Consider the following 24,760-nt stretch of genomic DNA (forward strand, 5'->3'; position numbering starts at 1 on the left):
CAGATCAGCTTTGATAACTGGGCAGGGAGAGACACTGGAGTTCATTTCTTTGGAGCTATGATCCTGCCTGAGAGAGCAGGAATTGTCCCAGACACTGAGCAGTGAGACAGAATGACTCCATCGCCTCTCTCAACAAGAGCAGGGTGGGATCCTCCACCTGAGACAAGCTTGTGCCTTGGGAAGGACCTTTGCTAAGCAGCCCCTGTCTTTACTTTCCTCAGTGGGATGCTCAGCTGCAGATGCAGATGGAGGAGATGCTGATGGAGGAACATGCCGTGGAGCAGGAGAAAGCTCTCAGCTCCCATCCCCCGGAGGACACTGCCTTTCACCAGCGTGTACATCGGAGGCTTCTCAAGTTAGTAGGGAGTCCTGTAGCCTGTGTGCAGGGGCCCCTGAGGGTAACAGCCAGCAGTGCAGGCCTGCTCCTGAGAGCTCCTTGTGTCTCAGAGCTGGGAACAGCTGCGGACTTCAGAAGGGGCCTGATGCTGAGAGCTATGATGTGTTCCCTGTGGGCAGCTCGGTGTCCTCGCTTGCACAGTGCTCCCCTGAGCTCTGGAGGTGCTCCCCTCCCCACAGTTGCTGGGTTCTGTTCTCAGAGCTGAGGGGTGCAGACGAGCAAGCCCTTGCAGACAGCACAGGCACCAGCCCTGCTGACCAGCTCTGAAAGGGGCATCTCAAAGCTGGTGTCTTTGTGCCAAGAAACATACCCCACTATGCAGGAAGAGCAGGGAATGGTCCAGATCCCTTATGCACTTTTCCAAAGTGGGATTGCCTTGCCAAAGGCCTCTGCAAGGAAATGCTATGACAAGGTCCTGAAGCAGTTTCAGGCTTGGGCTGGACACCAGCTTAGCAGTTTCGATTGAGACCAGTGGAGATGCAGTGGACTTCTCTGCAATGGCTTTTCACAGCATAGGAACTGTGTCCAGTACCCACTTTAAAGTCACTCGAAGATCCCATTGGTGGCTGATAAATCCTAGGCCCTGCACTCCCCATGACTTAGCCAAGTGTTATTACTGGGTACTCAGGCCTTGGGTTTCCTGGGCTTGGCTTGAGCTTTCAGAGCAGTGAATACAGAATTATCCACTCCATTTGCTTCTCCAGCCCACACCATGCTGGGGTTTACAGAGTGTCCTTACTCCTCCTTTCAGAGCTGAGCTGCCCGAATACATCCTGGACCTTGGCTATGTTGTTCCTGGTGACATCCACACACACATGGTGAAGATCACCAACACTGGGCACTTCCCTGCATCTTTCCGTGTCGATGGATATGTCCTGTATAACACAGGTAACCCATGGTGGAGAGGCTTCACAGGGGGCTTGAAGGAGCTATCTCTGACACATCAGCTGAAGCCATTGGTCACAGGGAGATTTGAGTACTTCCTTGGACAGCTTTTTCCTCCTTAGTACCCCCGTGCTGGGTGCCCTGTTCAAGAGCCTGACTTCTGGCGAGCAGTGCCCAGAGACCTGCTCTACCTGTGGCTGCCCTAAAATCTGATTGCAGGGGCCAGAAGGGCTGATCACCTTGATCGCCTCTCAGCATCTTCTGCTCTTGGCTCCCGTGAGCATCATCCCAGTTTCTTTGTGCACTCTGAGGGTTTATGTTGCAAACAGATGGACCCTCTGTGGTTCAGGAAGTGCTTTGTTTAGAGTTCATAGTGCCAGAGCACTTCTGCTCAGCCTTTATTGACCGGCCTGTGGGATCCTCTGCTCTATGGAAACAGGCTTCCCAAAGAGGCCTTGAGGTAAGGCTGCAGCTCCAGCACATGGTGACTGCTGTCCTCTGCGGGGTGGCCAGTCAGTCTCTTCTAAGCCGCTGTCAGGGAACACCCCAGCATTTGGCATCTTAGGTGGCAATTCTCCTTTGGAGAGGTCTATGCATCCTTCCCTGAGGACTGCCTGATGAAGGAATTGCTGGAGTTCCTCAAGCAATGTGATTCCTTTTACTATGTAACCCCTGGATTCTGGCTTGTGAAAGTCCTTTTGCTTTGGGCAGTGCCAAGAGGGAGAAGAGCAGCTTCTCTGGAGATGCAAAGGGGTCTTTCCAGAGAGCTGCCAGCCAGGACACCCCTGTGGCCTTAGCCGTGCTTCTGAGCCATTTCCTGTTGCTTGCAGTATCTCAGCTGCTTTATTTTGCTGTGTTCAGGCTTCAGCGTGTGCCTGGAGCGTGTGAAGCGCCTGCCCTCCTGTGAGAGCAAGACATTTGAAGTGTGCTTCGACCCACAAAGTGCCAACGTGCCCCTGGGTAAAAGTGGATGTGCTCCTGCCCATCAAGGTACTCCAGCTTCTGGGGCAGGCAGCAGGTTGGGCACAGCAGCGAGTATCGGGTGGGCTCTCAACCTGGATGCTCTGTCCTTCTCTAGGTCAGAGGAGGCCCCACATTCCAGGTCCGCCTCCGTGCCATGGTGGCTGAGCCAGTCCCTCTGCGTGTCCAGGGACAGGCTGGAGTTCTCCGCTGTCCAGTGTGGGCAGTGCCAGGAAGAAACCATCCAGCTCCACAACACATTCCAGGTCCCCTGTAAATGGTCCATCAGCATGACTGATCCTGTTGCAGGAGGTAAAGCACAGACAACGTGTAACACACAACTTCTCAGTTGGGTTCTCTTTGCCTTTCCTGCCTTTTGTGCCCCTCTGGCTGCCTGAGCACTTGGGCTGCAGCTCGCTTGAGGAAGCTTTTGAGGGTACAGAGCAAGGCTGGTTCACCTGGGCCTGTTCACTAGCTGATGCTTCACTTCTCTGCCATCTTCACCCATTCCTCCTCCTCTGAGGACACTGCCTCCCCATCTGCCTGCCCTGCCAGCATGTTTGCCCTCCAGCTCTAGGCAGTGGTGGCCACGTCTGGGTGGGATGAAGGTGCTTCCTGCACCGTGCCAGCATCTCGGAGCACTGCAGGAACCGAGGGTCTGTCCTCACAGACCAAGGAGACCTCACACCACTGGTTCGTGTGCGCAGGTGGACAAACATCTGCCAGGGAGCGAGCATCAGAAGCTGCTGGAGGAGATGAAGTCTGTGCCCTGTGGCTTTGAGGTGCTGCCCTCAGCTGGAAGCCTCGCTCCAGGACAGCAGTGCCACGTCCAAGTCCGTTTTTCACCCATGGAAGAGGTGAGATTGGTGGGTGTCACGCCAGGAGGTCTGGCAGGGCAGTGTGGTAAGGGGAGGCCAGCCCAGGGAGCGGGGGATGAGCTCTGCCTCCACAGTGGAGCTTCCTGCGCCTCAGTTTCCCCTGCACAGTTCCCAAGCAGTTCGGGAGTCAGCTTAAATGATGGAGCATTCCCAAAGGCAGTTTGCATGTGGCCACCGTGACTTGGAAACTGGTAGCGTGTGACAGGATGGACACAAGTGCTTCCATGCCTGGGGACAGTCCCAGGGATCTCAATTGCTCGTGGAGATTTCAGCGTCTCGTGTCTGGCTTTGACCAGAGGCAAGCACTGAGCAGAGAAGATGATCCTTATTTGTGTCCAGTGAGAGCTCAGGCTGCCTCTTGCACACAGCTGATGTTTGCCTGGTGCTGCAGTGCCAGGACTGTGTCTGAGGAAGCAGACCTTTCTCATGAGCGTTACGCTCCCCCATGCCCAGGTGAAAACCTCTGAGAGCCCATTTTAGATCCACCTGGGAGCCAACTGTCCAGTTATGCTCCAGAGCAGGACTCGCTGCAGTTCCTGAGAGCCATGCAGATGCTGTAGCCCCTGCTCTAAGTAAATACCTGTTTTGGGTTCAGCTTGGAGGTGCTGACAAGACCCCTGACCCTGGGCGATTGTTGACTTGGAGGTGCTGTCAGCTGGGGCTTCACAGGAGGAGCTTTCTGTGCTGCTTCTTTGCAGAAGTGCTACCGGGGCGAGCTGCAGATCCAGATTTGCCAGAGCAGCCAACGCCTGCAGGTGCCGGTCTTGGGACGTGGTCTGGAGCCACGGCTGGAGTCCATCCCTGCAGAGCTGGAGCTGGGACCGCTGCTGCCCCAGAGCCATGGGGAAGAGGGGACAGTGGTGGTGAAGAAGCCCTATGAGGTTTACTCAGTGCAGTTTGAGCAGCAGCACCTTGCTGAGGAGCAGGTGAGGGGGAAGGTCTGTGCACACTCTGTAGATTCCCAGTGCCTCCAGCATGGCCAGGCTTGTGCAGGGAGACGGGGGCAGTGCGCAGGGCAAGAGCCTGGTGGCCTTCCAGGGTTAGCCAGCTCTGCTGGCAGGCTGCAGAGGGACTTGGATAATCTCTGCCACTGGGGGGAAGGAATGTGGGAGGGGATGGCTCTGCTGGGGAGCCTGCTCACATGGTGAAGGTCAAGAAACTCATCCTGCCTATGGTTTCTCTTCCTTCTGTGCACAGCCCCTACAGACACCGAAAAAATGACAACAGCCCCAACAGCTTGTTGCTGCCTCCGTGTGCCCCGGGAGAGAAGCTGACTGCTGAAGCCCAAGGAAGGGGCATAAAAATGAAGGTGAGATGAAATCTAAAGGCTAAAACTCCAGGTGGCAACCTGGCAGGGTTTTCTCATTTCCTCCTCTCTTCCCCAGCCTCCCATGGTTTGGGTTTCTGCCACGAGAGTGGCAGAAAGCCTTTTCTCCTTCTTTCCTTTGGCTTGATATCAATCCCTACCGCCTCAGGTTGACTGTTGTGGATCCACCAGGAAAGGTGGTGAAGCTGGGAAACGTCTGCATTGGACAGACAGGTGAAGAAGATGGTCACCGTAGCCAACAAGAGTGCAGCCCCTCTCACCTTTAAGCTGAGGGTCACGTCCACCGTGCCAGAGTTGCAGGAAGCTGGGGTAAGGCCCGTTCCTTCTCTGCAGAGCACTTTGGTGTGCCTGCAGGGAGCGCTGAGCTGCTGTGGGTGGGAGCTAGTAGGTAATGACTCAGGTGTGGGCTGCCCTGGCTGCCTGTGCCTGCCCTGTCCTGCCCTGCTGGCACTGCTCTGGCAGCAGATGCCTGCAGTGCGAATGCTTCAGCTGAGCTGGGTGCCAGGACTCCCCGAGAGCCAGAAGTGAGAAGGCAGCACAATTCCTCTAGCCTGTTTTAGACACATCCATCAGGATGCAGCCATGTGTTTTAGATCTGGAAAGGTGAGGGAGGTGAATCTTGAAAGAGGGAGAGTTGCAGCTCTATTGGAACGTATGTGAAAGCTTTAGAAGACAGAGTTGACTCTCGCCGTGACCAGGTGGACACATGGTAGAAAACACCTTTGGTATTCCCTAGGGAATGCCTAGGAGGGAATGAGTGGGACTGGGGCAGTGCTGGTGGGGACAGAAGAGGAATTGGAAGCCTCTTCCCTGAGTGTGGTGAGGGAGGCTCCACAGCTCGACTTGCCAGATGAAATAGTCTCCACTCGTTTCTTCGGGTAGGTTCTGTGCTTGAAGCCCAGCAAGGATCTAAAGCTGAAGGGCAGAGGAGACACCTGCAAAGTGGAGGTGACCTTCTCCCCGAAGCGCCGCATGCAGCCGTTCAGCGGGGAAGTGCTGCTGGAGTGCCGCGGGCTGGTGCGCTCCCTCTGTGTGGTGCGGGGCTCCTGCCAGGGCAGCCTCGTGAGCCTGGACCAGGACCAGCTCAGCTTTGGAGCCGTGGTGCAGCAGAGCTACACGTGCCGGCGCGTCGTCATGCGGAACGCGGGCGACACGAGAGTCAGGTAAAGCAGTAGGTCCTGCCCAGCCTGAAGCCTTATTGCCAGGTGGCTCAGCGTCAGGCTTGAGATGTGGTGGGAAAGCCCACAAGAGACTTGGAGCCTCACACTGAGGCTTACACTGCCTTCACAGCTCCCCGTGGCTAATCCTTCTTTCCTGTCCTTGTGCTTTCCTCGGCAAGGTTTATGTGGGACACGGGAGAGCTTCAAGCCAGACTTTTCCATCAGCCCCACAAAGGGTTACATCAGCCCAGGGATGGATGTCCCCTTGGTTGTGACCTTCCGCCCCTCGAAGCTGAGCCAGGCTGTCCAGTACGAGGGGCTGCGGTGCTTCATCCAGGGCAGTGAGGCGCTGCGGCTTACGCTGGCAGGATCCTGCGTGGAGGCCCCTGGCCCAAAGAGGTAATGCAGCAGGGACAGGATGGGCCCCTGGACCCCAGCATCTGCACCACATCTCTCCCAGGGCAGGAACTGAAGGACACTTGTGAGCACAGACTCGCTGGTGCTGGGGTATCCCAGAGAGAAACTGCTGGGCAGGATTGCCAGAATTCCTGAGCCCTGTCATTGCCTTTCTCCCCTGTTCAAGGTGCTGCTCCTCCAGTGAGCAGCTCAGCTGTCCTGGCTCTGCACTGCAGCACCCATGCCATGGGAACACCCTGCAGGCTCTTCTGAGACCCTCCTCACAGAGCCACCTCACTGTATCCCAGCACTGCACCTGCAGCCACACTTCTCCCCCCTGCTGGGCCAGGGGAGGGCATTCAGCAGTAGGAAGGGGCAAGGCATCTACATCCAGTCCCTGGGATGGGGCAGCCTGGGAAGCTGTTGGCTCTTAGCTCCCAAGAGAGAGCGTGGAGCTCCTCTTCCTCCTGCCCACGAAGGAAGGGGCTGTGTGGCTGCAGATCTTGTCCTTGCACAGGAGTTTCCTTTCAGGACTCCCCGTTTCCTTTCACCCAGCATGTGAAAGGCTTGTTCTGCTCCCTTCTTCAAGAGCAACCAGCTTGATTTACTCCAAAAGCTATGGCCAAAGCGTAATTTTTGCATGTGACAAGGAAAAGCTGCTCCCTGTGCTCCAGGTCCTGGTGCAGAGCCAGCGTGAGAAGAGTGGGAAGGGTTGTGGGTACGACCCAGCAGCCTCTGTGCTGCCTCTGTTACAGACGCTGACTTTCAGCTGCAATGTGCGTGAGAGGCAGAGCCAGACCATCCTCCTGTCCAACCCGAGCAGCGAGGCCTGGACCCTGCAGCCCATCATTGAGGGGAAATACTGGAAAGGGCCTGAATTTATCCATCTGGAGGCCAGGCAAAAAGAAAAGGTCTACCAGGTCACCTACAGACCCCTAACCATGAGCTCTGAGAACAAGAAGCACCAGGTACGTGAGCTGTGCCAGCGTGTGCTGACCCTCGTGGCATGACCCTTGTAGCTCACCCTGCTTTGGGCAGGAGGTTGGCCGAGATGACCTTCAGAGGTCCTGTCCAAGCTGAAGGTGTCCTGTGCCCTCTGTTGGAAGCTGGGTTTTGTGGTGGCTGGGGGCCAGGCACGGCCAAAGGGCAGATGGGAACTCGGGGCTGACACCAAACGTGTTGGAGCAGCTGACCTAAAGAGCCAGGCTTTCTGAAGGCCAAGAAATGAAGTTTGTTCTGCGCAGCTCCTGGTGGCTGCTTGTGGCAGCCCAGGGGGCTCAGAGACCCCCACGCTCAGCGCACGGCTGCACAGGCTCTCCGAGCCCTGGGCACAACCACTTGTGCCTGTCCTTGTGCAGCTTGCAGGGAGCAAGAAGGGCAAAGCTGCCCTGCAGTTTCTCAGTGCCCTCCTGGCCGTGAACAGGCAAGTGGGAAACGAGAGAGATCTCTTGACAGTCATGCAGGAGCTTGTGGGAGGAGCCCTTCCTGCAGGTCTCAGGCTGGGCACATGGGGGTGACTGGCCCCTCTGCAATGGTTTCTGTGCCACAAGCTCATAAATCCAAGGGGTCAGTTCAGAAGGGCTCTGGGGTGCTGGAGCTGCCGGGTCCTTGTCCCGCTCCAGCTGACCTTACAGTAGGCCAGAAATGAGGTCAGAGATTTCTGGTCTCCTGTCTCCAGGGTGCTCAGCAGATCTGTGCCCTTAGGGTTGCACGTGCTCAGCATGTCTTTAACGTAGAGCCTGCGGTGAGGAGTCTTGCAGCTTTCAGCTGCTGTGGAGGCAGAGGAGATGGCAGAGGCAGGTGTCTGGGATCCACGGGCACCCAGAATGAGCATGGAATATGAACTTTCCATGGCCCACGGCTGGTGGGCCCCTGTTGTACCAGCTTAGAGGCTGCTGTCTGGGCAGTGCTGTTGGGGCTAAGGCCAGCAGGACTGAGGCAATGGAGCTCATCAGGGATGGGCATCCCCTGCCCAGGGCTGTCCCTGCATGAGCACAGGCTGGCAGGGATGTGCCCAGGTGAGTGTGGCCAGTAAGGGAGTGTTGGGATGTGCAGAGCAGCTCTGCTGCAGGGCCCATGTCTCCTTGCTTTGCCCAGAGATGCTGCCTCTGTGTCCTGTAGCTGTGCCATGTGCCTGTGGGCCATGCACCCACTCACAACCAGCTCTGAGCAGGTGCGATGCTGGTGCCTCCTCCTGCACGGGACAGGGCTGCAGGCAGAGCTCTGCCAGCTGGGCGTGCTGGAAGTTGCTGCAGTGAGAGCCTGAGGCATGGGGCTGGCCAGGGGTGCTCCAGAGCCGACTTGTCCTATTCGTTGTCTGTAGGGCTCCATCTTCTTCCCCCTGCCGGACGGGACAGGCTTACGCTACCACCTGGAAGGAACTGCTGAAGCCCCCAGGTGTTCAGGGGCCATTTCCCGGCAGGTTCCATGCAGGAAGTGCCACACGGAGCTCATCCCTGTGTCCAACTGGCTGCACAGACCACAGAGGTGAGTCCAGCCCAGGAAGTCTGGAAGTGCCTGGAAGCTCCTTCCTGAAAGCTTGTCCCTCTCCTTGGCCGTGTCTGGCCATACCCACGTTCTGCCTGTGCAGAGGCACCCTGGAGGGCTTTCCTCCAAGGGGGCTGAGAGCTGGTGCCCTGTGCCTGAGGCACTGAGGGTGAGAGGGGCTGTATTGTACCCCCACATGATGGGTATCCTATGGGAGTCCTTCGTGTTGACCTTCACTGTGTCCTTCTCACCCACAGGTTCCTGGTGGTTATTGACATGCTCAAACCAGAGAACCTGGAAAGCAGTTCTGTGCTGCAGGGGTGTTCCTACATGGACGTGCCAAGCTCTGCGAAGAAGGACTACCAGCTCACCTTCCTCTCCTACAAAGAAGGAGTCTTCAGGGCAAAGGTAAGTGAGGACACTGGTCTGCAGGGCCCTTCAAGGAGCTGTTGGCTCACCAAGAAGCTACATGCCTCTTCATACCTCCACGTGCACAGGTCCTATGAAATACCGCACGTGCTTTCTGTAGGTCCTGTGCTCTTCCTCGGTGGGTGCTCACAGCCATTCCTGGAAGCAGGGCGCTGAGCTCAGTGGGCTCTTTTGGGTCTGTTTTCATGTGTGGAATGAGCAGCCCTTCCCTTTCTGTCTGATTTAGGTGACCTTCCTCAATGAGACAACCGGAGAGTACTTGTTCCACATGGTGACTTTCAAGGCGGTGGCTTCAGGACCCATGGGCACTGTTCAAATGAGCACCGCTGTTCGGCAGAGAGTGTCCTCCAGCGTCAAGGTGGACAACCCTCTGCCTGTCCCGGTGACGTTTGACATCAACTGCAAAGTGCCTGACGTCAGCGTTCCCCAGCACTTTCACTGTCCCTGCACAGTCGAAGGTAGGGGCAAAGCTCCTCCTGGCTCCCTCTGCTCTCCCTGCTCCTGGCTGAGGGGATGCTCTTGAAGGGTGATGCCTGAAAGGAGCCATGTGGGGCTTCCTTCCGTGGTGGCAGCTCCCTGCCGATGATCTAGAGAGGGAGCAGTGTGTGAGAATATCCCCAGTGGGCATCATCCTGCGCTGGTGGAGCCTGCCCTGCTGCCCCCTGGAACACGCTGCAAGTGGGCCTCACGTGGCAGGTCCTTGTGCCCCTCATTTAGTGTGGTGCTTCCAGCTGTGAGTGGCTGCAGGACAAGCCTCAGCCCATGGCCAGGTTGTCTGCAGCCTGGATTGACAGGAAGTGGTGTGTGCCCTGGGGGAGCACAGGGGCTTTTTATGGGTGGGAAGCTTCTGGCATCGTGCTGGAGGGCTGTGAGCTGTTGGGATCTGTCCCTAAGTGAACCAGTCCCCCAGAAGGAGCAAGGCTGTGCCCGAGAGAGGGGAGTCAGAGCGGGGAAGGCAGCCCAGCCTTCTGGCACTGCCTGAGCACAGCAGGGACCAGCTGCCCCTTGTCAGTGTTCCCTGCCTCTGCCTGACAAAGTGGCTTTTTCCTTCCTTCCTCCCAGGCGGATCTTGTCTTGGAGTATCAGCCCCTGCAAACGGGTGAGAGCAGCGGGCAGCTGGTGCTCCAGAGCAGCGACTTGGGCTCTCTGTTTTACACCCTGCAGCTGAAAGCCACCTGGAGCAGGCCAGAGAAGCCCGTGTATTTCCGCACCAGGCTGGGCTCCCGTCAGACCATCACCACCAAAATACGGCATTTTGCCCATCAGAAGACCGAGTACCTCGTACAGGTGAGCGCGGCTGCCGGGGCTCTGGCTGGGGGGCAGCTCCTCTGGCCAGCACCAGCCCTCTCCACCAAGGGCTCCAAGTGCCTCTGGCTTGGCGTGGCAGAGCCAGGGTGGCCATGTGAGCCCAGGGGTCTTCCCACTGGTGTGGGCTTGTCACCAGCTGCACTGTCCTCCCTTGCGGGCCCATGTCTGCTGCCCTGGTTGGAGCTGCTTCTGCAGGCGCCACGGTGCCTGGGCTTGCTTCCCCCTTGCAGCCCAGGTCTGGTTGTCGGGCGTCTTGGGGCTTGGGTGCAGGGTTGTCCCTGCTGGGCACGTTTGCACAGTTCTCGTGCCCATTCCCCGCAGGCACTCACCAGGAGTGTGGTGTGGGTGGGCCAGGCCAGGGCCAGGGGACCATCGTGTTCTTCCCGAGGTGCTGGCTCTGCTGTTGTGACCCACCCCCCATGGTCTCTTGTCTCCCCTGCACAGACCGACTGTGCTGACTTCCAGACGGCAAAATCCATCAGTGCGGCACCCTGCCAGTGCTGGGGGCTCGGACCTGAGTGTGGAAGTGACCTTTGAGCCCTGCCACCTGGGCGAAGCCAAGGCCACGCTGCAGCTCAGCTCTGCATTGGGTGGGCAGTACTGCATCCCACTCATCGGCCTTGCGCTGCCCCCCTGAAGCCCAGGGCCCCTTCCTCATCCCAGCCGGCGGCACCACCTCCATCTCCTTCAGGAACGTCTTCCGGAAGGCCACGGCGTTCCAATACGCAGTGAAGCACCCGGGCTTCACCGTCAGGGCCCCCGAGGTGCTGCGCGCCAAGAGCAGCACCACCATCACCGTCTCCTTCGCGGGCGGCCCGGCTCCTGTCACCAGCAGGCTGGTGGTCTCCTGCCCTGGGGGCTTCCTGGATCTACCACCTCCGGGGCCTGCCCTCCCCCCGCAAGTGAGCAGCTGCCCCCAGCCCTTCCTGCCACGTTCGTGCTCTCTGGAGCAAATAAATGTCATTTAACATCCTCCCACATGACGTCCTTGTCTCTAAATGGGAGAGACGTGAATTTGCTGGATGGACACCCGGTGGACAAGGAATTGGCTGGATGACTGCACACAGGGAGCTGCGGTCAGTGGCTCTATGTCCAACTGGAGACCAGTGAGGAATGGTGTCTCTCAGGGGTCAGGTGTTGGGCAGACCCTGTTCAACATCTTTGTCGGTGACAGACAGTGGGATCGAGCACCCTCATCAAGTTTGCTGACGACACCGAGCTGTGTGGTGCAGTCAGCGTGCTGGAGGGAAGGGATGGCATCCAGAGGGACCTGGACATGCTGGAGAGGTGACCAAGCCTCCTGAAGTTCATCAAAGCCGAGTGCAGCTCCTGCCCCTGGGTCAGGGCAATCCCAAGCACAGCTACAGGCTGCAGGGAGAAGTGATTCAGAGCAGCCCGAGGAGAAGGGCCTGGGGTCGGGACATGAGCTGGCTTCAGCATGGGCTTGAGCCCAGAAACCCTCTGTGTCCTGGGCTGTATCACCACCAGTAATGACCAGGAGGTCAAGGGAGGTGATCCTGCTCCTCCACTCTGCTCTCATGAGACCCACACTTGGAGCACTGGGTAGAGTTCTGGTGTCCTCACCAGAAGGACGTAGAGCTGTTGGAGCAAATCCAGAGGAGGGTCATGAGGATGCTAAGGGGGATGGAGCAGCTGCTGTACAAAGACAGGCTGAGAAAGTTGGGGCTGTTCAGCCTGGAGAAAAGGCTGCATGGAGACCTTCATAGCAGCCTTCCAGTATCTGAAGGGGGCCTACAGGGATGCTGGGGAGGGACTCTTGATCAGGGCTGGTAGCAATAGGACAAGGGGTGATGGGCTTAAAGTGAAACAGAGGAAGTTCAGGTTAGCTAGAAGGAAGAAATTGTTCCCTGTGTGGGTGGTGAGGCACTGGCACAGGTTGCCCAAAGCAGTGGTGAATGCTCCATCCCTGGCAGTGTTCAAGGCCAGGCTGGACGTGGCTTGAGCACCATGATCTTGTGTGAGGTGTCCCTGCCTGTGGCAGGGTGTTGGAACTAGATGATCTTTAGGTCCTTTCCAATCCAAACAGTTCTATGATTCTGTTATTCTCTAAGATTCTTTGGGAAAGCATGGTTAAGACTTCAGGTGGTTCCCCTTAAAGGTAAAAAGTGGAGAATGAAGACCTTAGGCCCACTGTAGGAGAGGATCTGGTTCGAGACCATCTTAAGAACCTGACTGTGCAGAAGTCCATGGGACCTGATGAAATCCATCTGAGGGTCCTGAAGGAGCTGGCAAATGAAGCTGCTAAGCCACTGTCCATCATATTTGAACAATCATGGCAGTCAGGTGAAGCTCCCGATGACTGGAAAAAGGGAAATACAAGCCCCATGTTCAAGAAGGGGAAAAATGGATGACCCAGGGAATTACAGAGCAGTCAGTGTCACCTCTGTGCCTGGCAACATCTGGGAAAAGATTCTCTTGGAAGGCATGCTAGGGCACATGAAAAACAACCAGGTGCTTGGTGACAGCCAGCAGGGCTTCACTAGGGGGAAATCCTGTCTGACCAATAGGGTGGCCTTCTATGATGGGGCTACGGAACGAATGGACAGGGTTAGAGCTGTTGATGTCACCGACCTGGACTTGTGCAAAGCGTTCAACACTGTCCCACACAACATCCTTGTCTCTAAATTTGGAGAGACATCAATTTGATAGGTGGAGCACTCGGTGGGTAAAGAACTGGCTGGATGGGCGCACGCAAAGAGTTGTGGTCAATGGCTCAGTGTCCAGCTGGAGACCAGTAATGAGTGGTGTTCCTCAGGGATCGGTGTTGGGACTGGTCTTGTTGGACAGCTTTGTCACTGACATGGACAGTGGGATTGAGTGCGGGCCTCAGCACGTTTGCTGATGACACCAAGCTGTGTGGTTCGGCTGATCCACCGGAGGGAAGGAATGCCATCCAGAGGGACCTTGACACACTTGTGAGGTGGGCTGATGCCAACCTCATGAAGTTTAACCATAGTCAAGTGCAAGGTCCTACACTTGGATTGGAGCAATCCCAGGCACAGCTACAGGTTGGGCAGAAGAGATTCAGAGCAGCCCCACGGAGAAGGACTTGGGGAAGTTGGTCAATGACAAAATGAACATGATCCAGCTTCAGTGTGTGCTTACAGCCCAGAAACCAACCGTATCCTGGGCTGCATCAAAAGGAGTGTGACCAGCAGGTCAAAGGAGGTGATCCTGCCCCTCTACTCTGCTCTCATGAGAACCTCACTTGGAGCATTGTGCACAGTTCTGGTGTCCTCAACATAAAAAGGACATGGAACTGTTGGAGCAAGTCCAGAGGAGGCCACGAGGATGATCAGGGGCTGGAGCAGCTCCTGTATGGAGACAGGCTGAGAAAGTTGGGGGCTGTTCAGCCTGGAGAAGAGAAGGCTGCGTGGAGACCTCATAGCAGCCTTCCAGTATCTGAAGAAGGCCTGTAAGGATGCTGGGGAGGGACTCTTCATTAGGACTGCAGTGATAGGACAAGGGGTAACAGGTTAAAACTTAAAGAGGGGAGGTTTAGATTGGATATAAGGAAGAAATTCTTTCCTGTGAGGGTGGTGAGCACTGGAATGGGTTGCCCAGGGAGGTGGTGAATGCTCCATCCCTGGCAGTGTTCAAGGCCATAATGGATGAAGCCTTGGAAGATATGGTTTAGTGTGAGATGTCCCTGCCCATGGCAGGGGGGTTAGAACTGGATGATCTTAAGCTCCTTTCCAACCCAAACTATTCTATGATTCTATGAAAGAGCTACATGGGAAAATAAATCTGATAGAGAAATTGGTCAAATAGGCAGTCCATTTTGAAAGCTGCAGATCTCAATGTGTATTTTGTAATACCTGCTTACTCCACTGATGAGCTGACTCTTACCGTGGTGGAAGTGATCTTGGAATGATAATGGAATGTCCCTGAAAGCATCAGCTCAATGCTTCAAGAGCAGCTGAAGCAAATGAGGTGCTGGCAATCTTCAAAGCAGGAATTCAAGATAAAACAGAAGGCACTGGTATGCCACCAAACCAATAGTGTGCTCTCAGCTGGAGTGCAGCATGTCACTTGACTCCCTCATCTCGCTTAAAGGAAAATGGAAATGCAGTACAACTGGAAGAAGTCTGGAAAAGAGTGGCAGGGATTATTTTAGCCATGGAATAACTTCAGTAGGAGGAACCAACTTGTTTTCTTCATCCTGAATCTTTGCCCCATTTGGCCTTGAGGGAGAAGGAGGAATGAAAAAGTCTGTTCCTCTTTCTCTGTAGTTTTAAGACAATAAGCAGCATACAAAAGTTAACAGCAACTATTATTGACTGGCCCTTTCAGTAAGGAAACAAAGGAGTGTGGGATGCAGGTAGTAAGTGGTGGGTGCAAAACAAACCCAAAGAGCTGGTTCTGGACAGAGTATGTCATTGACATTGTTGCCACAGGGTGTTTCTGTAGGTTCAGAAAATATCAGGATGAACTGATAGAAGAACAGTATGTTGGGTGTATGAAATAGAGAAACCTTTGTGTTAGGCTGTTCTGCAAGTGCATGGAGGCAAAGAAGACATTCAGGGAGCTGTGCTACATACTGCCTTTGCTTTTTAAAACTCCTTTTCCCCAAGAATTTAATTTCTTTGACTGATGTGGAGGTGAACGTTTGGTCTGAGCTAGTATCCCCATTTTATAGGAGGGGCTAGGAAAGGTGTACGTGAAGAGATGTCATAGGTTGTGACAATAAAAGGGCCTTGAGCAGCAGGAATCCTAATTCAAAAGCACACAAAAGCTCTGAAAAATAAGAGGAAGTGGAGATTGAAGTTGTTCTTAATTATCCTTTAGTGTGTCCCCGATAGACTAAATGCATTTGTTTGTATTCTTAAAGACACAGCTTGTGTCTAGTGCTTTCAAACACTGTAGCCGCTAACTGATGGCTTCCTTGTATGTGAAGTTGTAACCTTTTGAAAGCTAAAACAGAACATATTTTATTAAAATCAAAACCTGTAAGTAACAGAAGGTAAAGGTGTCTTTAGTTGTTTATCTTCCTTGTTTACAGCTTTAGTTTACTGTTAACTGCTTTTATGGGTAATCCTTGTCCCTGGCATTTGTGGAAAGAGATGGAGCTAACAGCTGTCACGTTTCCATTAGATAAGAACTGAAAGATCTGGAACAGAGGGCAAAGAAAAATCTTCTGCACTTATGGAAATAACACTTGTAGACATCATTTGTGATGTCTTGTTTCTTGCACTTGCAAAATGTTTGTGTGGCTAGGAAATGCCTCCTGTCAGTCATCGGTGTATAAGTTTGTAATAGTTTTGATAGCAGATTGTATTTACATGACGTGTTGCTTCTTCCCAGATTCTGCAGCAGGTGGTGCATGGGTGCAGTGAGAGCATGCTAGGGACAATGGCACTGCCAGCTTGCCAGTTCATGGAAGAACCCGGAATGGCAGTGCAGAGGCATTAATCTAAACCATCCTTCTAACAACAATAGCAAGTTTGAGGTAAGTTAGACCTGCAGTGTAGTACAGTGCATTTGCATGGCTTGAAGAGTTCTAAACCATCAAGGTGGTTGGAGCAGAAATGTCAGTGGTCCACGTGGTTTACCTGTGGGACTTTGTGCTTGAAGCCCCTGTGAAATACCCGTTCAGCCTTGCTTTTGGAAGGGCTGCTGCTGGATGAGTGGGGCCCTGCCCTGTAAAGAAATAGGTTCAATAAGTCACTTTTATTTAATCTCCTTCAATCATGTGAAAAGTGCATAACTTCAGTGGGTTTGCTGTGTGTGTGTTTGCAGCAGATCATATTCTTAAATGGTCTCAGGGCCTTAATGAACAAATATTTCTACCCTTTCATCCCAAGGTTCATTTCCATTTGCCTGTTACTTCCTTGTGCTGTCAGATGAAAGCTGGGAGTGGAGTCTCATTTTTCTTGTCTTCCTCATTTTAGGCTATCTTATCCTGACACAAACAATTCTTATTTTCTTCTCTTGATATTGTTTGAAAGCCTTTTCCTAATACAGTTTAGTGAGTAATTGTTGCCTCTGGGCAGTCTTGGGGTTGTTCATTTATCTGCAGCTCTGACCCTCCTGATTTTTGTTGTTTAAAATGCATAGAAACGTTTAGGGTTGTGGCAGTGGAGATCAGTATCAGCAACAATTACCACTTCTAATAAAACCCTAGCAATTAATTTGATATGCTTAAGAGCTAATGCAAACAATAGGCCATGCTTTACATTTGTTAAATTAGCTCTGGATAAAAATATTACAGAGGGGTGTTTGGTTTTGGGGGGATTTTTTTCCTCTGTGGATATGTTGTAGTATTTGTTGTTGGTGTGGTGAAAGTGAAGCAGCTCTTCGGTAAAATAGTATTGCAGGATGCAAAGGTCATGTGTTTATTTGTCAGGATAAAGTTCACATTCCTGGTGCTATCTACCTCTCCATCAAATGTGACTCTCAGTGTAATACAGAAGAGGGCTGTGATGAGTTGCTCATGTCCAGCAGCAGTGATTTCCAGCAGGATCGACTCAGCTTCCGTGGGTCTCCACAGAAGTGGAATGACTTTGAACACCCAGGTGAGTATGTTGTGTTTCAAAGTGCAGATGTGTAGGCTATTGATGGTGTTTTGGACTCTCAAGAGAAACTAATGACACTTGTATGTATGATGTTCCTGAGATGGGTGGGAAGAAAAGACAATTGTTTTCCTGTCCAGCCTGTTTGCTCTGAGGTGCTGCTCTTGCATTTGTTTCTTGAAAGCAGGCTCATCTGCTGTTCAGCTGCTTGACCTTTTTTTTCCCACCCTTTGGTCAAAGCATGCACTCAGTGACTGGAAGCAATGTTGCTCTGGATTCTGTTCCAGCACAGTCCTTGTTCTGCACAACATTCACTTACATTGTTCCTGCCTTCTCTTACTTTCCACAGGAAGCACATTGGTAAAAGCCCAGCAGATAGGCTTATCTCTTCTCCCTGCTACACAAGTGCTCAGGTAAGGAGTGTGTGCCCGTGCCTTGTCTCCAGGTGTTGCCACAGAGTACAGCTGAAAAAACCTCACTCAGTTGACTGAGAGCTTCAGTCTCTGTTCTCTCCTAAGCCTGGTTTTGATAACACAGGAGCAAATGCTGGTGAGCTGCAGGATGACATCTTCAAGTTGTTTGAAACCCACTGAGCACCATGACATTGCAGGAAGCTTTTGACTTCGAGTGCTGTCAGTAGCTGGAAATAGGCATAGGAGCTCTCTTAGCAAAGCAGTTTGGGTGACAAGTGCATGTTAGGAACTAATGTGTATACTGTAGAAATACTTTGGATTTTTATGACCTTCTTTCTGTCCTTCCCTTCCGTATAGTTGCAGAGGTTTGCTAAGAACCTGAACTTGGAGGCCCATTGTTTTGGAGCAGCCCTGGCTGTGAAACCTGAGTTTCACCTTGTGGAACTTCATGTTTGGACAAGGCTGTCTGGATTAAGGCTCTTGATTCCCTCAGCAGGCTTAACTGAAACCAGGCATTTGAAGGCTTTTTGGGCTTTTCATTTGTTGGCAAGGCTTTCTCAAACCTCTTAGGAATAGGAGAGAGCAATGAGTCCATTTCATGATGGAAAAGGGGAAAAAATAATAATTTCTTCCGTGTTGTGTTTATTACTTGGCCTTTATTTTCCTGAGAATTTCACTAGGAGTGGGTGAAAGTTGCAGAGAGGGGAGTTAATAATCAAGATCCTGTAGAGCTTTGAATTCTGTTTAGGACATGGGCGGTACACATTGTGTTCTCCTCTTCTGTGCCCGGCACAGTTGGTGTGTGTCTCCTACTGGGCACCAGAGTGAAAAGTGGTACCACTGGAACGTTCCTGGTGCCTGCAAAGAGGCTGCTGACATGAGTTTGTACTGCTGTCTTCTGCTTGTCCTGGGGTGACACAGACAGTGCTCCTGCCAGTACAGGTGAGAGGGAAAACAATCAATCAATGAATTAAACAGTTAAATCCATCCAAGCTCTCTGAGCCGAGTTAGTTTGTGCCAAGGTAAAGGGGCTTGTCCCAGTGCATCTGGGGTTGGAAAGAAATAACCTATTTCAGCATAGAAATACAACTGTAAGGCTAGAATAGGTGTTTATAAGGATGTTACTGCTGAACAGCATGGCTGGCCCACTGCTGCTGAGGAGAGACAGGCAGGAGTTGGGACTGGCCTTAAAAACTGGAAACAAAGGCTAAGGTGTGACTGAATTAGCTACCCCTGGACATTGCATAGGAGCCTGCTCTCTGTTTCCCCTTTCCTTCCGCCAGGAAGAGCTTACACATTTAGAGCAATGTTCATTTGGGTTGGTTTGGTTTTGTAAGAGCCACTCAGCAGGTGCTGATGTAAACTAACACCTTTGCAGGTTCTTCCTGAGATTAAACAATGAGCCAATGTGCTCCTGATAGCACAGGCCTTCCCCTTCACTGCTGTGTTGTTTAAGATGAAGCAGTGAAGCACACCCAGTGGGAGAACGGGTATTGAATTTACTTGGAGAATGGGCTGTGTAATTCCCAGGAAGAGATATGAGGGATTGTGAGAGGATGACTCCTGTGCTGAAACACATAAATGTATTGGCTTTCACAAATCATGGGTGTTGATGTGTGAACTGTGTCAAGAGTCCCTTAGAAAGAAAGAGTGTTTCTCTGACTAAAAGCATCCCTCTGATGATGTGATGGTGTCACCTGTGGTTCCTGCAAATCCAGAACATCAGATGCTCATGAGTTTGGCTGAAGGAGGCAGAGAGACTTGTGGAAAGGCCTCCATAGGCAGAGCTGGGAGGTACTGAGAGAGTTTATGCTCTGTGTGAAAGCAGTTTCCTGCAGCTGCCCAGCTGGAGCGGGCTGGCAAGAGGACAGTGGATCTCAACAGAGAAATGTCATTAGCGTTTGAAGGCTTCTGAGCTTTCATTTGTTGGCAAGGCTTTCTCAACCTCTTAGGAATAGGAGAGAGCAATGAGTCCATTTCGTGATGGAAAAGGGAAGAAGCTGATAGACTTTTAGGGGTTTTTTAATTGTGAAAAAAATGTGTTTAAAAATGTTTCTTCATGAAACTGCAAATTCTGCTTCTCAGTGCAAACTGGCATGCTTGTCCAGCGTGCCAGGATTGTCCATGGAACAGAAGGAAGTTCTGTTTTAAAACCAGCTCTAGTATTGCAGAGCACGACAGGTAAGGGCCTGTTTTGTTTGGCATTCAGCTAACCACCAGTGTTCCCTCTGAGACGCTGGAGATGCTACCAATGAAAAGAACTTCTTGAATGTTCCAGTTCCTACAGCAAAATGGTCAAACCTTTGATAGCTCTTCCACTTTTAGCCATAACCACTTCAGGGTTTTGTTCCCTATAGTGGCAGTGTGCCATTTAATTCTCTGTCTGTAAAAGCAGTGCAGCTTGCTTTCTCTGGTTTTTAACCTTTTGTTTATGGGCTGTGAATTGGCTGCCTCTGTAAAGGTTCTTCTTCATAAATCATAACTGCTCCATAACACAGTTGGAAAAGGGAGCGTAAACTGGTATAGAGGTTCTTTAACTCCTCCTTCCATCTAACTGGCAAAATGTAAGAGGCATTATCCTTGTACCTTTACACAGTGGAAACCATTCCGTGTTTTAACTTCAGCCTCCAGCTTAATCATAGTGTTCTGTGCATTTCAGAATGACCAAAAGCAAAAGATCACATCTCCTGAATGATGATTTCTAGGGATTAATGTATGACAGACTGTTCATTTGAATTGTATTTGTGGTAGCCAAGCTAACTCAGAAGGTTGTGATGTGGATTTTTCTTCCTCCCCTTGTACACAGGTGCCACGCTGTATTACAGATTTACTTCTGACATGAGTAACACTGAGTGGGGTTATAAGTTTACAGTGACAGCAGGTCATCCTGGGAGGTTTCAGACAGGTAAGCACTGCTCAGGATGTGTTGGAAAGGGCTTTCTGGAGTTATTTTGCCAAGCTTTGACAGAGATGTGGTTATCCCCTTTCTTGACTTAGAATTTGCTTTCTCCAATGTTTTGGAAACAAGGTGCTTCGTTTGTTCAAGTTGATTCTTGACCAATGTCTCTTACTTGCTGTGACTTTGTTAGAAATACCAAATCTTCAGAGATGTGGGGACAATTATCACAATGTTATTTGCATTCAGAGTTTCATTATATCAGTAATTACACACCGAAGTAACCACTCTAAGGTGCCAGAATCAGGAAAACAAATAACTGTAATTGTATCTTTAAAAACAGGTATCCATTAAACTAAGTTGGTTCTGGATCTAATTTCTAGGTATAGCATGAAAGGGTTTGTTAGCTTGTATTAGAGTTCAAATAGTTGTAGATGAATTGAGGCTGGTGGATGACTGCAATCAAGCAGATGTCTACTGCATAGTGGAGTGAGGACGCTGATAGAATAGTTGGGGTTGGAAAGGACCTGAAGATCATCTAGTTCCAACCTGCCTGCCCTGGGCAGAGCCACCTCACACTAAAACACCTATGTTTAATTTGCCTTACTTGGGCAAATTTTAATTTCAGATAGGTTTCTTTCTCATTTTGCTCTAGATGTTACCAAAGAAAAGACTTGTGGACCTTGAGAACGTAATCCAGACTTATCTCAGGTTTTTGGTTAGGTGGTACAGTTTGGTATTTCTTGCTTGCCAGATCAGTATTGAGTATATGGAGAAGAGAGAACTGAGTGTGTGAACAGAATGGGTCGCTACTAAAGTAACAGCTTGTTTGAATTTTGTTTGAATTTGAGAACCTTTTCAGTTCAGAATAAGCAAAAATCATGAAAATAGCAGCATCCTACCAGCTTGCTTTGATAAAGAGCAAGTCAAAAAGTATATTTGTGCTGTGATAAAAATGGACAATTTGGCTCTCTGCAAACTTGATTTGCAATCCAAGTCTAAAAGACCTGGCTTTGGGATTTTTCATCGTGGATTTATTACTTTTTCAAGTTCCCTTAGGTATTTTCATCAGCAAATGTTCATCTTTGTCCACGTGGACAAGAGATTTAATTGCGGAAAGGCCAAGTCTCCATTGTGCTTGTATTCTTTAATCTTTTTCTTGTGTTAATCTGATGGTCCATTCTGAAATTGAACTTCCCCTTTTCCCTCCCCTCCAACATTTGTCATCCTATCTGTGTAGTAAGTAACATCTGGGTTAGTTGGCTTTCACTCAGGAGTAGGAAGGAGGCAGGGTTGGAATTGTTTTTCAGCTATAGCTCAGGTTTTGTCTGTGCTGTACAAAGGGCATCGCCTGCTCAGTGCTGTAAGTGCAGTATTTGATAGTTTCAGTCAATGGAGCTACAGCATTTTGCAAAGTGATGGATACAGTAATTTTGAAGTCCTCATTTCAGGAGGCCACTGAGTTTTACCAGAGTCATTTGGACATATTCATAGATGTGACGTTTTCCTCCACTTCACTGACTCAGAATGAAATTAATTGTCCTGAAGGCACTTCACTGAATTTAGATTTTAGAATAATTCTTGTGCTTCTCCTTCATTTACTCATCAGTTAAAACTGTCTGGTTTTTGTTCTCTTCAATTTGTTTGGGGTTCTGTGTTGGGTTTTTTCCTTCCCAGAAACAGGCCTAAGGTCACAGTTACTCACTATTTTCATTTGAATTGCCTTTTCTCAGGGACTGTGACCTTACCTTGTTGAAGCCACTTGGGCAGCTTTTTACCCATATGGAAAACAACTTGTGTCATGACCTGGCCAAGCCTGGGATTCTTACCTCCTCTTCATGGTGCACTTGCAGAACTCGTTGTTGTTACAGAAAACAGAGTTAGTGGAAGCAGTTCCTGTGTTTGTATCCCTCCTCTCCCCAGTGCCCACAATGATACATAGGTTCCGTGTTAAATTAAAAGCAGTTTTCCTTTCCTTGGCAAAGTTCATCAGAGCTTTAGAACCATTCAATGCTTCAGAAACATTAAAAACTTTCTCTTGTGGAATCTGGCAGCAAATTCTAATGGAGGGGCCATACTGTTGCCCTATCCATTGTGGAGCCTTATGGAATAGTCATGACTCCTCCTTATGCACTTAAGGCAGCAGGCCCTAAAGCCACTCTGTTCTGTGAGGAATGCTGGTTTAATAATTCATTTCAAGGTATTCATATGTGCTTTTCCTAGAGTTGATTTTGTACATTACTTAGGAACAGTCTGTAATGAACTGATTTCTGTGTTCACAAACTGTGTTCTAGTCAGGGAGAGTCTTATGTGTAGTTCAGGTAGCTTTGGTCCATGGGGCCTACTGTAATGATCAGCATTTTAATGTTAATTAGTAGGATGATATCTTCACTAGAAGTGTTGGTGTTCATTGAATGCTTTCTTGCAGGAGCTTGGATCTCTACAAGAGTATTTGCTTGCCTGAAGTACTGAAGATCATCTTCATCACTGCACAGCACAGGTAATAAGCTTGCACAACCTCAGTGATGTGTGGTTTTGCAATACCTTTCTGACAGGCAGAGATAATGAATGGTTTCTGACTGCCCAGTGCAGTTGTATAAAGTAGAGATAAATGTACTTTGACTTCACAATACCATGAAAGGCTTCTGGAATACGTGAATGAACTACGATACACAGCAGTTGTTGCACTACCAGGAGAGGACCAGCAAGATGGTTATTTATTTATCTATTTCTGTTTAATTTCATACAAGGTTTTCTTTCATTGTGGATTGAGGAGAGATCATGGCTTTGTTTTTTTCCTTCTCTCTTTTAGGCCCTGAAAAACACTGCTGCTGTCAGCCTTGCCATTAACTATCCAAACAAACCCACAAGTTTCTGGAATGTTGAATACTGGCTCAGGCCAGAGTGCATGGGATAGAGTGGTTTGTCCATCAGACATTAGAACCAACATTTTTAACTCTGTTCAGGAGAAGGAAGTTCCTTCAGCTTCAGTGTATGAGCACTCTGCAGCCTGCCTTCCTTCCTTCCACCTAGAATATGTAAAAGTAAAAGCACATCTTGAAGTAACTCACTCATCGCCTACAGTTATGCATGCACATATTGTAGCATGTTAGAGTAAACTGAACAATCCTTTTCTTTTACCCAGAGGAAGTAAAATGGCAGAAGGTAGTTGAGAATGGAAGGCCCCTGCATTGGTATCGTCTGCTCCCAAGGAAACTTGATAGATGGAACCTGACATGGAAATGACTCAAAGTGATGCCGATCAGCAGTGTCTGTTACATGTAATTGAAGTGGAGATGGGCAAACCAGAATCTGGTGGTCTGATGCAGAAATGGTCCACACTCGAATCCTGTCATGTTTGCTTTTGCTTTGCAGGCTACTACCCAAGAAAAAAGACTTTAATTCTTGCTAAACTCCAGGCTGTAAAACAATTGTGGCTGATTTGCATTGCAGTTAAAGGATTCCAGCTTCAGAGCATCCTTGTGCAAGAAGTTTGTGTCTCATGTTCTTTGGTTTGATCACCTGGACCATCTGTTCTTACCTCACCTTATCTCCAATGTTGTGTTCTAACTTGTACATCATTCTAGTGTGGAGAGCAAAGTCTAGCCTCCGTTCACAAAGCAGTGGCAATATGAAGAACTGAGGAACTTGTGTTTTTCTCAAAGATCACATCTTTACAAGCAATTATTAATGAAGTTTTTTTCTTCCAGTTATTTCAATCCTAATGGCTTGGGAGGTTCTTCCTGGCAATGTTGGGAACCCAGACTCCCAGCACTCAGGGTGGGGGTTAACGATGAATCGAGTCTTACCATATAGAGCAATAACTGCATTGCTCCTAGTGAGCATAGGAATCAGTTGCAGACCTTCTATGCTGAAATAAACTGGCTTTCTTCCTGCTCAACTCTGCTGGTTCTTCCCTTTTGAAAGAATTGTAAAGAACAAAGAAGCCTTTGTGGTGCATTTTCTATACCATTAGACAGTATGGTCTTGTCAGGTATGAATTCAGAGAAATTTGTGCTCATTATTTTCTTCCTCCCTTCTTTCACATCAGGATATGAAAGAAAGGGACCCAAAAGCTTCAGTAATAACTGAATGCAGGTTGTGTAAAGGCAGTGGCTCTATCAGAAAGGAATCTTCTTGCCCAAGGACCTTGCTTGTCCACAAGGGGAGCAGTGCCTAAATGTCAATGTACACAGGATGTGTACAGGAGCGCTGCTTTGGGGATGGCCTCTGAACTGATGGTCTTATCTGCTGGGGCTGGAATTGTAAGGGTGGTCCAGTCCTCCTGAGAGGCAAAGCGAATGTTGCTTCAGATCAGCTTGAATCAGAATGTGATTGTTCTGCCTGAAAGACTTAAAACTGAAGACCAAGCAGCACTGTGCTGAAAGCCATTGCCTTCAGCATCAGAGTGGCCCTCTTAGTAAATGAGTATGCCAGAATTCAGGGAAAATGGACCACTTATCAAAGTCTGAAAGGAGGCAGAGAGATACTGCTCTGAACACCCTCCTCAAGTATACTTAAGGTTAAAGCCCTCCTTCCTTCCCAAATGAGATCCCAATGGGAAGGGACTTGTCAGAGTTGGGGTGTATCTTTAACATGTGGTTCGTTTTGTTCCCACATCCTTTAGGGAGTCAATTTTGAAATTGCTCTTCTGGAGCAGTAGGACTTCCTGTTCACTGCCTCAGTGTGAA

General features: G+C 50.4%; 1 protein-coding gene across 1 annotated transcript; it reads left to right on the forward strand.

Annotated features, from left to right (window-relative positions):
* The first annotated feature begins 234 nt into the window (after window positions 1–234).
* Window positions 235–3,587, forward strand: LOC115947325 (hydrocephalus-inducing protein homolog). The gene is made up of 5 exons (XM_034073990.1): window positions 235–355; window positions 1,149–1,285; window positions 2,144–2,242; window positions 2,366–2,554; window positions 3,574–3,587. The coding sequence occupies exons 1-5, from the start codon at window positions 240–242 to the stop codon at window positions 3,585–3,587; spliced, it is 555 nt and encodes a 184-aa protein (XP_033929881.1). The 5' UTR covers window positions 235–239.
* Window positions 3,588–24,760: the final 21,173 nt, after the last annotated feature.

Source organism: Melopsittacus undulatus, unplaced genomic scaffold, assembly GCF_012275295.1.
Source record: "Melopsittacus undulatus isolate bMelUnd1 unplaced genomic scaffold, bMelUnd1.mat.Z mat_scaffold_395_arrow_ctg1, whole genome shotgun sequence".
In the NCBI taxonomy this organism is placed as follows: domain Eukaryota; kingdom Metazoa; phylum Chordata; class Aves; order Psittaciformes; family Psittaculidae; genus Melopsittacus; species Melopsittacus undulatus.